The following is a 14,222-nucleotide window of genomic DNA, read 5'->3' on the forward strand; positions in this document are numbered from 1 at the left end:
AATACACTAGCTGCTCTGCGCACCACAATTGTGTGGTGCACAAAAGACACGCAAACAATTTCTTTGCAAGGACGAATACCGGTTTCATTTTATATCCATCACAAGCGTTCCTAATGGTCACAGCCAATCAAAAAGATGTCCAAAGACTGACAATCCAAGGACGAATACTGGTTTCATTTTATATCCATCACAAGCGTCCCTAATGGTCACAGCCAATCAAAAAGATGCCCAAAGACTGACAAACCAAGGAGGAATACTGGTTTCATTTTATATCCATCACACGCATTCCTAATGGCCACAGCCAATCAAAAAGATGCACAAGACTGACAATCCAAGGACGAATACTGGTTTCATTTTATATCCATCACATGCATTCCTAATGGTCACAGTCAATCAAAAAGATGTCCAAAGACTGACAATCCAAGGACGAATACTGGTTTCATTTTATATCCATCACACGCATTCCTAATGGTCACAGCCAATCAAAAAGATGCCCAAAGACTGACAAAAAAGAAAAAAAAAGATGACGGGACATTCATGAAACCTGATAGGAGTTTCAGTGTCAGTTGTTCAGTTGTTAAGGGGCTCATGGTCATGTGTAACCACTTTAATGGGTAATATGAACTGCTGGGAATCATTAAGTCACATGAGTGCACAAACCAACTAGCCACCATTACAGCATTGCTTTCAAGTAAATGACTGAGACTGAGAGAATGAATTAGTGCTACTCATCGTGCCTTTAAACCAGAGGTTAGGATTGGTCCAGGGCAAATTAAGACAGGAAGGCTGCCATGCAAAGGTGACCATTTTGAAGGGTAAGAGCAGTACCCAAGTAGTCTGAAGCCCTTTGATCAGCTCACCGCTTTGCTGGGAATGGAAGGGATAGCGGAGCCCAGTCCCAGCCGGGCGGCCATCTTGGCCCCAGCACTGCGGGACAGGGTTCCCCCTCCACCCTCGGCCTTGGCCAGCAGCGCAGCAAAGAGGTTGGTCTCACTGGCGCTGGGCTCCTCCGCAAGGGTCCTCAGCACCAGGCTGTGCTTGATGCGGAAGTTCTCCAGCACGTTGCTGCTGCCCTTGGCGCTCAGCATCATGGGAAGCTGGGGAGAAGAGTGAGCGGTGCCACAAATAACTCGCTGTGGCGATCCAGTGGTTATGGCACTCTGCTAATCAGAACAAGGTCAAGGATTTGATCCCAGCTATGGAGGCCACATTTCGATCGAGGCAAAATTTAAAAAAAAATAAGCTGTGGTTTAAACTTTGCTTAACCCTGGTGAGAAGCAAAAGCTTCCTTTGCATGGCTGCGTTCACAAATGCCACGCACACTCCCGAACGGATTGTCTGTAAAGCGTCGATGAAATGCCCGATGGGGCACTTGCCACATGCCACGGTAGGCAGATTGTGATGACTCAGTAGGTCACATGACCTGCCACGTGACACCTGCCACGTGGCTGCACTGACTCTGCCCTCTTGAAAACCTAGCATAGTGAAGCTTTCACTTCAAAAAAAACCTGACATTGAGTACTGGCAGCATGATAAGAAACACCGGGTGGTTGAATTTATTCTTGAGCCCTATACTATACACCTAGCCTGGAGCCCTATGCTGGTCATCATGTCACAAACATCAATTATTAATTTATTATAATTATGACATGATCAAACAGCACTCAGACAAGTGGGAAGGAGCAATGCCAAGCAGTGCCAACATCACAGACCTTCAAAGTATGGACACATTAGTGGAAAAATGCACGCAGCACGCCGCCAGTGGCAAAACGTGTACCGCGAAAGTTTACAAGAGGCAGGTTTTACTGCTGTGCAATGAATGGGTCGTGGGGCTATTTTCGGTGGCTTGTCACATAGCGGGGTGACCAATGACGGGAATCTGACTTAGCCAGGTGGGGAAATCATGAAATCATGAAACGGTCCCTCAAAGCAGAGGGCGCCTCACATGCTGAGTGCACCACAACAAAGCACCGAGACATTACACAGGTTCCTCTAAACATCTGTCACCATCCCATACTAAGTTTATTTTTGACAATTTTTCCCCAACCTGCAAGAGAAGTGACCAAGCCATGAAAAATATTCACGAAAAAAACTCAAAGCTCTCCAGGCAAACATCACCTTATACTTTGAATATGGCCACTACCAGCTCAGCTCATCAGTCAAAGATGAAGGGAAAAAAGTCATAAAGACCTTGGCCTGGTTCTTTCTTCCAGCGCCCAATTAGAGCACTGCAACGGGTGTTTTTAAAGATTACTCTAGATGAATACTTGACTAAAAGAATAGCGGAAAATTAGCAGGCATAAAATAGGCCTCCTACGAAACTGAATGAGCACCGTGGCTGGCTCTGTTGACAAGCTGCACTCTGATGCTGTTTTCTCGGGAACCGCAATCAAGATAGCCAAAAAAAAGGGCCCAGCCTTCCTCTGCTGCTTCTATAGGTGACTCTCACCTCCATGAGAGTGAGCAGCTCGTGCGTCGTGCGGCCGATGAAGGTCTTGCGGGCACGCAGGAACTCCTGCACGCATAGCTGCAACACCTCCCGCGCGATGCCGCACAGCTTGGGCAGCTCGTCGAGCAGCTGCGCGTTGAGCGCACTGTACGTGTTCTTGGCCAGCTGCTGCTCGTCCGACAGCTGCAAACAAGTGCCACCATCATGGCATTCTCCGCTGATGAGTGCAGAAAAAACTCAATTCTCTCTCAAACAGACATTACTACAAATTACAGTTCACGAACAGAGTCCAGAAAACCTTGACATCCCGTCACGCAACCCCAAAACAACAACTGAGCACAGAACAGTGCTCAAGATAGCAAACTGCAAACTGATGTCACTATCAACACCAGCAAAAAAGTAACTACTAGCAAGGTGAGATGCGATATTCGGTCTGTTGACAGCTCTCTATTACACACCATTGTCTACATGGAATGGCTAATGCACTCAGTACCAAAAGTACAAGGCTGAATAGAATAGCTAAGTAAAGTTAGTAAAGGTACTGACACATCCACAAAGAGAGTTCAAGCATGACAACAAGCTCACAAACAAAACACAGAAAATACATAAAATTATCCGAAATCCCGAGAAAGAAGTCTCTGCTGAAGATAACACTTCACAAATGCCTTACAGCAAGTCATGAAGGTACAGTTGCGGACAGAATAACATGGACCATGCTTCTGTGGTGAAATGCTGGGTAATGCGTCTGCCGCATTACCCAGCAAAAATAAACGAGTCTTTGATACTTATGCGAGTACACTTGTGCACTTCACAAAGGCAGCGAGCCTCTGTATTCCTATTGAGCAACACGGGGCAAGTTGAAATGCCGAAGCATGGCCCATAATGTTCCGTCCGCGACAGTACTTTTCAAAGAATGACTTCACAACCCGAAAGAGAAATAAACATTCTTTAGCAGTCTACTGCTGACAACGAGAAGTGAACTTGGGAAAAGCGGGCAAGCGAAGCAACATCAGTGCAAGGTGAAAGTTGTCCTCAAGTAAAGTGACTTTGCAACGAAGAACCTGCAATACATCACCACACCAAGTAAAGCCGAAGGTAGGGCGGTGTGGTGAGCGTTCATGATATAAAAATTAGCACAAAGAAAACACAAAAGACCGACAGGATGACGTAGACAAGCGCATTGTCCTGTCTGTCTTTCGTGTTCCCTTTGCGCTATATTTTACATCATGAATCATCAGATCCCATTGTCAATCTGTTTTCCCTCAACACCATCTTAAAGTTGCACTTAAAGAGGAATCCGAACTCGTCTTTTTACAACGGGAACTCTATCTACACGTCCCAGGCATTCTTAGAAACTTTGAATTATTGCCCTGTGCGGCCGAGTGCCCTAATTAAATCGGATTGAAAGTCCCGGCTCTCGTCTTTTTTTGAACTCAACGCGGTAGGTAGGCGGAGTCAACCAACGCATCAGCAAGTCCCGTGGTGGCTTCGCTTTCACTTTTATTTGTTTTGTTTTTTTTTTGGTTTCTGTGAATAAACATTTTTCAGTCACAGACAATATAGCCGCAAATTAGGCCCACGAAAATAAAAATACACGTGGACTCTTTGATTTACGTATCACTCCGCCGATGGCAGAGCGGAAAGCTGCCACGGGAATGGCTGACGCGTTGGTTGAATCCTCCTACCTACCGCGTTGAGTTCAAAAAATGAGCGGGAGCCAGGACGTTTAGTCCGATTTAATTAGGGCAGTCGGCCGCACAGGACACTAATTCGAAGTTTCTAAGAATGTCCGGAACGTGTAGAGTTCCCGCGGTAAAGAGACGAGTTTAGATTCCTCTTTAATGCACCTTTAAGGGAAATTCAACCAAAGGCTTTTCAACTCAAAACAGAAATGAGCATACATCAGTGGCAACTAGTTCCAACAGCGCGGACTAGTAAGGGAAATCCTTATCAATGCAAGAAGTGGGGGGAGAGAGAGAGAGGAAAGGTATGTAGGCCTTACCGCCTTCTGCTTGGTGAAGTCCCGGTTCTTCTCGAGCCGCGTCTTGCTGGCCACGTAGTCAAGGAGCTTGTGCTGCCGCTTGGTGATCAGCTTGTTTGGACCCACAAACATCTGCAGCAGCTGCTTGAGCACACTCTCCACGTCGCGCTCCACTGCTGTTGCCTGCGACAGGCACCCCACAAGCATGCCGGCACTGGCGTCAGCTGTCTGTGAGCATCACTTTGCTCCTCGACATTTGTTCTACTGTCAAAAAGAGTGACAGATCTTTTTTCTGCCCAAGCAGTAACTGACCACGCTCACCACACAGAGAAATGACATTAGCTCAAACATCCTCACACATGATGATTGCTTTATGGCTTGTCGGGGTTTAACATCCCAAAGCGACTCGGTCTATGAGGGACGCCGGTGAAGGGCTCTGGAAATTTCAACTACCTGAGGTTCTTTGACATGCCCTGGCATCACACAGTACATGGGCTCCTAGCACTTCGCCAACAATGAAATGTGACCGCCGCAGCGGCAATCGAACCCACGCTTTTTGGGCCAGCAGCCGAGCGCCATAACCACATGAGCCACCGCCAGGGCCGCACATCAAGTTCCATGAGGGACTGGCCCTTTAAGACATCAAAGTGAGATTAGTATGGGCCCAGTGTGGCCACTGCCAGCTTACCCACATCATGACCTCACCTTATGACAAACCACTAGCAGGCTGTGCACAGGCTCTTGATAAGCCAGATTTTCACCTACTAGCCTACTGTCCTTCCAGTTACAGTGACATACCTAAATTGCCTCTAGAAACAAACTACTGCATAAACTCCTATAAGGACCGCACCCGTGTATAGGCCGCACCCGTGTATAGGCCGCACCCTGTTTTCTTGAAGGAAATATTAAAATAAAAATAACCATGTAAGGGCCGCACCCAAACTTTCCATGACCCACGCGGGAATAGCCTTCAAAATGACGTGCTATGTCCTCCGCGATCGGCTCCGGCAGCGAGCAGCGCTTGATCACGGAGGCTGCTCGCGCACATAGAAGCTTCCAGGTGCCGCCCACGTATGGCACCTGAGGCCGCAGCGCATCATCATCACCGTCAACTTTTTCCTTCGCCGCGAGCTCCCGCTATCCATATTGGCATCGGTATCACCAGCTCCAGCTTTTTGTGGCTGTCAAAGGCACGGCGGGCACAGGAATTGCGGTAGCGTGTTAGTTCACCATAGTTGTGGGTTTTGCGTGCCACCGCCAAGCACAGTAATTTTAGCACAATGGGCAAGCACCTTAATAGCTACACGGCAAGGAGTTTGCTCTCTAACATGGCAAGCGTGCGGCGGGCAGAAAATTTGACATGGCTGAGAAGTATGTCCGACAATAGTGCAACCAAAAAGATGCATTGAGGAACACAAACTGCAAAAAGCGCGCTTTCCGAGGCAAGCCGTGCAAGTTTCCCAAACTGGAAGAACAGCTGCTCTTCTAAGTGATGGAAATGCGGAACAACGGCTAAGCATTGACAGCGGACATGCTGCGCGACTTCCTTGTGGGATCAGCACAGCTCAGGAGCACAGCACCAGCTCGGAGCCCGAAGACTCCGCGAGTAACGTTTGAACATAAAATAAATGCTGCTCAGTCCCCGATTTGTGTGTTATTACTTCATTTTTTTTTTTCGCACATCGCATTATGGGCTGCACCCCGAAAAAAGGCCCTCAAATCTGGAAAAAAAAAAAAAAGTGCGGCCCATACATGTGTTTATACGGTAGTTTGGCCACGAAGTCACTGATGCTAGTTCCCCGTTAATTTGGATATGCACTCACAAACTCGTGCCAGTGCTGGGAGCAGATGGTGTGCTGGACGGCTCGGTAGCGCTCCACCTCTGGCAGGGACTTGCGGTCATGGTAGAACTGCACCAGATCCTCCGACAGTTGCAGCGACACGTGCACCGCTTGCTGCATGTGCACAAGGAATGGAGGCAAAACCAATGCACTGCATGTCTTGCCGAGCACTCCCCGACTCACGTGCTTTTTGAAAGTCAACCTGTGACCCGATGAAAAAATTAGAGGGAACACTTAAGCTCCTTCTTAAGGGTATAACCTGATAGTGTTAATGGGTAAATAATGCCCATTCATGCGGATTGCTTATTCTCTACTCAACATTCATAGATCCCTGGGTGTCCTCGTGCCGCTCCTGGCACAGTGCTGCAGCGGGTAAGCAATGCACCATTGCTATGCGATGGCAGGTGCTGCCAGCAGTGGGGCTTGTGCAACCCAAGTTGCTCTTCTCCAGCAGCCTCTCGAGACCAATCATTAATTTAACTGCCACCTGCCACGGTGGTCAGTTTGCGCACAATCTAATGAGCAGGTTGTGATGACGCCGCAATGCCATGTCACTAGATGGCCCACCTAGGTTACTTCTCTGGGGACTTTTCTTCGATTTTTCACTCATGGTCAGTGACACCGATGCTGATGCCGGCTTTTCTGCAATACGGGCACCTTAAAGGAACTATGCAATGAATTAAACGTCGCTTGTAAATGTTTTCAATGCTTAGAAATGATGCTAAGGAGCATTTACACTAAGTATGAGTCTTCGAAACTTAGCCGGCAATTTATTATGAATTTTTAAAAACCGTGTTTTTCAAAATTCGCGGGCCGATTGGTGTGCTCGTAATGACCGGTTTTGAAAGTATAATCGTGAAAATAGACGTCACTGTACCCACGACGTCCCCAGGCCACCACACGCTGTCATTCGCTGGAGCCACGGCAGCCACGACGTCATGGGCACACTTCCGGTAGGCGTGAAAATCGTCTGCTCGTGCCGCCGCGCGAGCCCCTCGGGCAAGCGCGAGCAAGGTCACTGCCTTCGCGCATATGGTTTCAATTTACCTCTGCCGCCTCTTTCTGTCAGGAGTTCCGGAGCCACCCGCAGTGTCTTTTTCGTTCGCAACAACAGACGACAAGCAAAAGAATCCGACGCGTGCCGCAATCGAGAAAGGCGAAGAGAGACCGCGGAGACGCCGCCGACACTGCTGCTGGGCTGCTAGGAGCGACAACCGGAAGTTGCAAACTGAACGTCAACGGATGAAGTGTTCATAGGCGAGGCCCAGTCCCAGTGTTGTTTTCTGTATTTTTTTTCCTGGTGCCCCCCATGCACGAGTTGAGGGGGGAGAGGACGAGCGTATTTGTTAATCGTCCATATCTTGGTTGCTATTGATGCTAGCTCAAAAATTCTTGCACTGGGGTGACGAGTGATCGAATGCCAATCTCTCGTATGATTTATGTAACCTCGATTAATTTATTGCATAGTCCCTTTAATGCTACAGTCATCGACTGATTTTTCGGACTCGGCGGGACCTGGAAAATGGTTTGAATAATCAGTTGAAAAATCCATTAACTTCAAAAAGATAACCTTTCTGCAAAAACCGGCTTTAAAAATCGCGAGCTCCACCGCTCCCCACGTTCTGCTTGCAAGTGATATTAGACTTGATCTAAGCCACAGTCATGCTTTCACCAAGTCCACATCACCTCTGATCACGATTCCAGACAGTGCGACGTGGTCGCAGGTCATGCAGTACACAAATGCACATGACACGCAAAGAATAAGAACAGGCAGTGTCCATGTCCGAGAGAGGTAACTCACAGGAAGACGGGTGCGGAAGTGAGTGCCTCTGAATGCATGCCCCCCTCCCCCACACCGCGGGTTGCACTGTCCAAGCCGGGACGGACACCACAGCTATCCAGTTTTCAACGCGATCGCGTGCGCTTTGTAGTCCATCTCGATGGCAGCAAAGAGCATGGCATTATCTCAAGTGGCAGCCATGAAGAACGAATAGCCAAGCCTATCCAAGCCAGCCCGTCCGAATGACTCCGTTTAAATCGAAGATGGCGCCTTTCACAGCGGCAGAGAACGGGCTGGTTGTGATGGCGATACCCACTTGCATCTATATTAAGCTGAAAAAACGAATTTTTGGTTGAGAAACCTCCACTGTATAGTTGGCGTCTATTGCAGTCCGAAAAATTGCACCTTTGAACTCGAAAAGGTCTGAAATATATATAGTGAAAATGTGCACGTCCCTGTGAGATGCGTGATGGTTCTGCAGCGAGGTTCGAAATATCACGCAAATCCGCATACATACATTTTAGCACTTTGCCTAGGCCTGCCCCATGATTGCAGCCAAAAGCACAATGCTCCTGGATAAGCAACCAACAAACACACATATGCACCTTCATTTGGTCGCAGAACACCGCCAAGTTCTTGAGGAAAAGCTTCAGTGCCTTCTCCAGGACACGAAATTCTCGTTCCGCACGCTCGAATGCCTCGTCCTTCTCCTGTACCAGGACACAAAAGACAAGCAAACAATGCTTCTTCACAACTGCTTGGGATTGGGCTAGTTTGAACAGCATTGTACGTCCTTGTCGGTTTTTGTTGACTGCGTACTTGTTAATCAAAACAGTGCAGCTCTCATACAATGCTTCATCCCATGCAACTGGTTCTGTGCGCCACTGCCTCAAATCTACAGGTCAAAACTAAGAACTGTGATGAACGTATCACACTTTACTTGTGTAACACCTAGATTCAGCTCAATACAAATAACCATTCCCTTTTTTTCATTTTTTTTATTACAAAATCTTGCCTCTCAGCATAAAGAAAACTAACTGAAGGCATGGAGGGATGCTGCATTCCTACAGGAAGCCATGTCCAACTAGGCCTGCTAAAATTCCTCGGCTTAGGGACAGAACAAACCTACTTGTTCGACTTTGAAGACAGATGCTCATCAGTAATCATAGTCTTGTGACAAAATCTATGGCCATATTTTCGTCTATATACCAAAGAGCTCTGGTGTTTTTCCTGATGAAGAGATCATGCCACATTCAACAGATTTTCTCCTCAGAAATAAACTTTTCCCGGGCAATCCATTTCAATTTGCTGACATGAAATAAGAGCAAAGGCCTTAATTTCCATAAAACCTCCTTGAGTCAGTTTCCAGTAACACAGGGACTGCCGTGATATGTTGGAAGTTACAGAGACACACCATTTGCTGAACAAATTCAGTTCCAAAGGCACTGGTCGTTCAACAATCCACTACAAATGACACCAGTCAGCATCTTTATGCAAGCAGCAATAGCATCGAAAGTGTTGCAATGAAATTGGCTCAATGTGTCAAGGCTGTCCGATCAAATCAGACCAATTGTGCAGTGACGGCTCTTATGCTTACCACTGATGTGAGGCCAAATGTGGAGGAGAGGCGCACACCAAACCTCGATGATTTCTTGAGGACCGAGTGCAGGTTCAGCTTAGCCAGCCTCCGAGACAGCGTCGACTCTGAGGGGTCCTTCTTGTACTTGGACACTGCACAGAGTACGAAACCAGTTGCACGGGTGTCCACGTAAGAGAAGACAGCTTGGTCATTCATTTATGTACGGCTATGAAGCAACCTCGTGAATGTGCAGTGGGAGTCCCAGAGCAACTTGAGACAACGTAAAGAACCCTGCAACGACATCTGAAGAAACTATGTTATGTGCCCACACTGTGAGGTGCAGAAATGTGCCCACGCTGTGAGGTGCAGAATATTTTTATCCGCCCCAGTCTTATTCAATGTGTTTTATTTCATGAGATGTGCACTCTTCATGGCTTCATTTGCGATCTGCCTGAAGCTAGTGATGATGACTGAAAAGGGCTAGAGCAGGGGTTCTCAATCTTCGTAGCGTTGAAAAACCCCAACAGTTTTCAAAAGAAGCAGCGGAACCCTGTAAGTCTTGGCTTCTGTCTATTCCTGCCTAACATGAACTAAAAAGAGCATGCAGATGCGTGTAGCCCCTTAAAAAATGCTTAAATTCAACCAATAACAACTGGCTGCAAAGCAAAACACGTGCAATTGCAATCTGATTAGTCCTGTAAACAAGTGGGCACAGAAAAGGTACGGGATGAACCATCCATGTGTAGATGTCATCATAATGATCATCGGCCTGAGTACGCCCACTGCAGGGCAAAGCCTTCTCCCGTGTCCCTCCAATTAACCCTGTCCTTTGCCAGCTGCGGCCACCGTAAATGCTGCCAGATTCAGATTCCAATGATGGCCTGTCCGTATTGCCATAGATTTAGGTAATACTTCAAAAGCACTTCAAGAACCGAGCATTCTATGAAACCTGATTTGAGAGCCCACAGGCTAGAGGAAAATGAGGAGACGCTGAGGTACGAACACATCGACTTAAATGACATGACAAATCTGCATTCAGCAGAGGGAAAACGACTAACACTCTCACAGTGAACAGCTTGTTAACTATCATACATCTGTACAGCACGCCCTGTATTAACAGCAGCTGTTAATACCGAGAATACAACGCGAGACTAGAATTCAGCTGCCAGAGTCACACTACAAACAGCCTGAAAAATGCCACGTGGCGTAGCTTACCCCTCGTCGCAGCTGAAAAAGAAAAGTCGCATTGAAAAACCTGGCAGACAAACACTGGCAATAAGGAGATGTGTGCAATGAGTGTTTGCTCACCAAGATCTTTTCTCCGCTTGAACTCGTTGATGGAAGTTGCCACCTCGGACATCTTCGCCATGGCGTGTGCCAGCATTGCCTTGTCGGGGTGGCCAGCCTCTGTCGACTGTTCTCAGCACAGGAGAAAAAAGGAGAGACCGACGGGAAAGGACACATCGGTTTTACGAGCTGTTTGAATTGAGGGAGCATTCACATAACGTGACACAAGATTCACAGAACAGCTGTTCAGAGGGGTCATGCTGTGCGAGGGAGTCATTGAGGCCACATGGAAGTGCATTAAAACAGCTGACTTCATAAGAATCATGCAGCTCAAAAATTTTTTAGTGCTATCAAATATCTTGAGCACATGTGCACCAGCTGCTGTTCACAGCAGTTTTGAATGACACTCCGTTTTGCTGCGTGCCAGCATGCCATTGAAGGGCAATTACTGAATGTGACACTGAGTTTGTCTAGGATATTAATAGCATATTGCCGCGCAGTTTGCAATCTAGCAAGGTTCAAGTTTGCCTTTTAAACACTTATTCCTTCAGTCTGCTTCCCGCCAGAGGTTTATCCTTGTGGAAGTTGTAGAAGCACTACTTATACAGGAGCCAACTCAATGGAACATGCCCAGGGACAGGACCAGAAAGCACTGTTAGAAGGCAACTGAACATGCGCTAACAAACATTTTCACATTTTCTGTCTTTACCCCCAAATACAGCAGAAATTAGAACACAATGCAAGCTCCAGTAGGCAAAGAAAGAATGGCTACATCATCCGTGAAGAGGCATACGTGAAAGCGACGTCTTGTATAAGTCTGCTGACATTACCCGCATTTTTCAATCTGAAAAATATTTCATGACGTTTTTGTGGGTGCAGACTTTACGAGACTCAGAAGAAAGACATAGGACATCCATCATTTGTTTCCAAAAAGTACATTCTAAAATGCCTTCACACTTGACGTTCTTCAAACCACCATTCATGCAGAATAAACCACACATCACTCATACCATACATCAAAATTGTGACACCAATGCAGTTGACAAGCATGAAATAGTAGTGCATAAAAGAACAGCACCTCGAAGAGCATCCAGTAAGAAGGCATCTTGAAATGCGCTTTCTCTTCGAAAAAAAAATAACAAAAATGAAAGAATTAGGATTGCTAGTAGTATTAAGGACACACCCTGCAAGCAAAGGTTGCACTGATTGCATTAACGACTACATGCAGCGTAAATGCGAGTTCTGTGTAACTAGCATAGATGGATGCTGACATGCCTTGTCGAGCTCGTTGATGAGCAGTGGATACTTGAGTATGCGCTGCACTGGACGAATGAGCACTGAGGGCAGGTCGAAGCAGTTGGTCTCATGCTGCATGCGCTCCACACCAGCCTGCAGGAACTGGGCCGCTCTTGGGTTCTCCATGTACTGCAGGCGTTTTTGGGAAACAAAGACAGGGCAGAAAAAAATTACCAAGCAAAGAAGACACCCACGTTTTTCAAACCCCTTTCAGGATACAAGAATGCTACACTGCACAGTATGCCTATTGCTAAGTGCCACCCAGTGCCACCCAGTGCCGCCCTGTGCTCTGCAGCAACAAACTGTGGGTCGATATAGTCATGGAAAAATCGGTGGAAAACATAAAGCTCCAGCTACTTGTTCAAGCTGAAAGCCCCCCACATAACGCATAGAATGTATGCACAGGCTAGGACACAAGTAAACAAAGCACACCATTCAGTTCCAAGTGAAATCACAGCTGCCATACCGATTGGACACCTAACTGCGACCTCCAGTGGCCTGCACATGCCACGCCTCCCTATTTGCACAGGCCATGTGTAAGCAGGATTTGAAAGTCATAGCATGATCCACCAACTTCTGTCCGAACCTGTTCATGCACACAAATAAATGCCATCGTAGTTACTCGCATACCATTTGATACATAATATTGGTCAACCCCACAGTGAGGAACCGTAAAAAGGAAACTGAAATGTCATGGAGGTCAAACAACACAAGCTCCAAGCTGCTAACATGCAATTAAGATGAGCAGCACATTGTAGCACATATCAAGCAGTGGAAGTGCAGCGAGAAACCTGTCACTGCTGAACGCACATTGTGCACTGTGCACTACTAGCAAGCTTCGTTCCATGAAGGATGCGAAGAGAAGACGTGAAACATAAAATATAAACAACATTTTGTTTAATTAAATTTTAGGAGACAAACTATACAGCCACGGTGTGTCATTGGTATCATAAGTCAATAGTAGGAATTTATTGAACAGCCCAAACCGAAGATCTCATTGCTAGAAAAAGGAAGACACTTGAGCCATTCAGGGATCAAACAAGTTGAGACAGGAGATGACATGCACTAGTGTGTCACATGCAGTCTGTCCCATCTGTTTCTATGCTCAAGACTGCCAAGTGCTTGTTACCACATGCAAAAAGTGTCCTCACTGTTTTCTCCAGCACCTGGGAAACTTATTGGTGACACTGAACGCATGTCTTGCCACACAGTTAATTGTTCAATGTCAGTGTACATAAGCTGGCAGCTTGCATAAAAGCTGCCAAGAACAGGCAGGGCTACCTGTGTCAGTGAGCAAAATGGAGCAATTTCATTTGTTGATGAGACTTATCTGGAGTTTTGTTCAGGCATAGCAAAGCAGAGGGCACTGTAAGCCATGATCTGCATATACCTCCCACCCCACCCCTGTCTCTGGGCTGAGTGATTTTGATGAAGCAAGTCGACCTTTAAGTGAGCAAATACAGCCCATACATAAACACATGCATGTGTAAAGCTATGTGTGCATATGTGCACGTGTCCCCTTCATTTTCCTTTAACTGAACATGCCTCAAGCCATGGGAAGGAAAAGACCAGAACTTGCAATTACATTTGACGGATCATACCTTTGGCCAAAGACCGGTGACGTCATCATGGTTGCGGCAGTAATGCCCGTACACCTCCTTCAGCTCGTCAGCAACGTTGACAAAGCAGGTGCCTGTGGAGGAAAAGCTGCCTTAACAAGCTACATTCTGCACAGATCACAATGCAAACCATAGACACAGATAACACGACAGGCTTCCAGCTCATCACTTCCAACAATGAACGCAACTCGTGCTCACATGGCACTCACCAATCAGCTGCGAGCACTCCGGTTTCACAAGTTCCTTCTCCAGGGACGCAAGCAGTTGGGACGACACAGCGATCACCTCGTCAATGTTGCCGAACAGCGTCACGGCGTCAATGTCCAAGCTTTGCATCTGAGGGAAGAGAAGCAACAGACGCAGTGACAACAGCGATCGGAGAACCGGAAC

General features: G+C 47.0%; 1 protein-coding gene across 1 annotated transcript in view; it reads right to left on the bottom strand.

Annotated features, from left to right (window-relative positions):
• Window positions 1-14,222, bottom strand: part of LOC144111416 (dynamin-binding protein-like) — a 48,577-nt gene that overhangs the window by 12,272 nt on the left and 22,083 nt on the right. Inside the window, exons 10-19 of the mRNA XM_077644699.1 lie at window positions 14,042-14,168; window positions 13,815-13,906; window positions 12,193-12,342; window positions 10,939-11,044; window positions 9,649-9,782; window positions 8,657-8,761; window positions 6,254-6,385; window positions 4,452-4,613; window positions 2,450-2,632; window positions 861-1,097 (exon numbers count right to left, since the gene is read on the bottom strand). Coding sequence (XP_077500825.1) covers window positions 861-1,097; window positions 2,450-2,632; window positions 4,452-4,613; window positions 6,254-6,385; window positions 8,657-8,761; window positions 9,649-9,782; window positions 10,939-11,044; window positions 12,193-12,342; window positions 13,815-13,906; window positions 14,042-14,168 — 1,428 coding nt within the window. The remainder of the gene's footprint in view (window positions 1-860; window positions 1,098-2,449; window positions 2,633-4,451; window positions 4,614-6,253; window positions 6,386-8,656; window positions 8,762-9,648; window positions 9,783-10,938; window positions 11,045-12,192; window positions 12,343-13,814; window positions 13,907-14,041; window positions 14,169-14,222) is intronic.

This window comes from Amblyomma americanum, chromosome 11 (genome assembly GCF_052857255.1).
Source record: "Amblyomma americanum isolate KBUSLIRL-KWMA chromosome 11, ASM5285725v1, whole genome shotgun sequence".
In the NCBI taxonomy this organism is placed as follows: domain Eukaryota; kingdom Metazoa; phylum Arthropoda; class Arachnida; order Ixodida; family Ixodidae; genus Amblyomma; species Amblyomma americanum.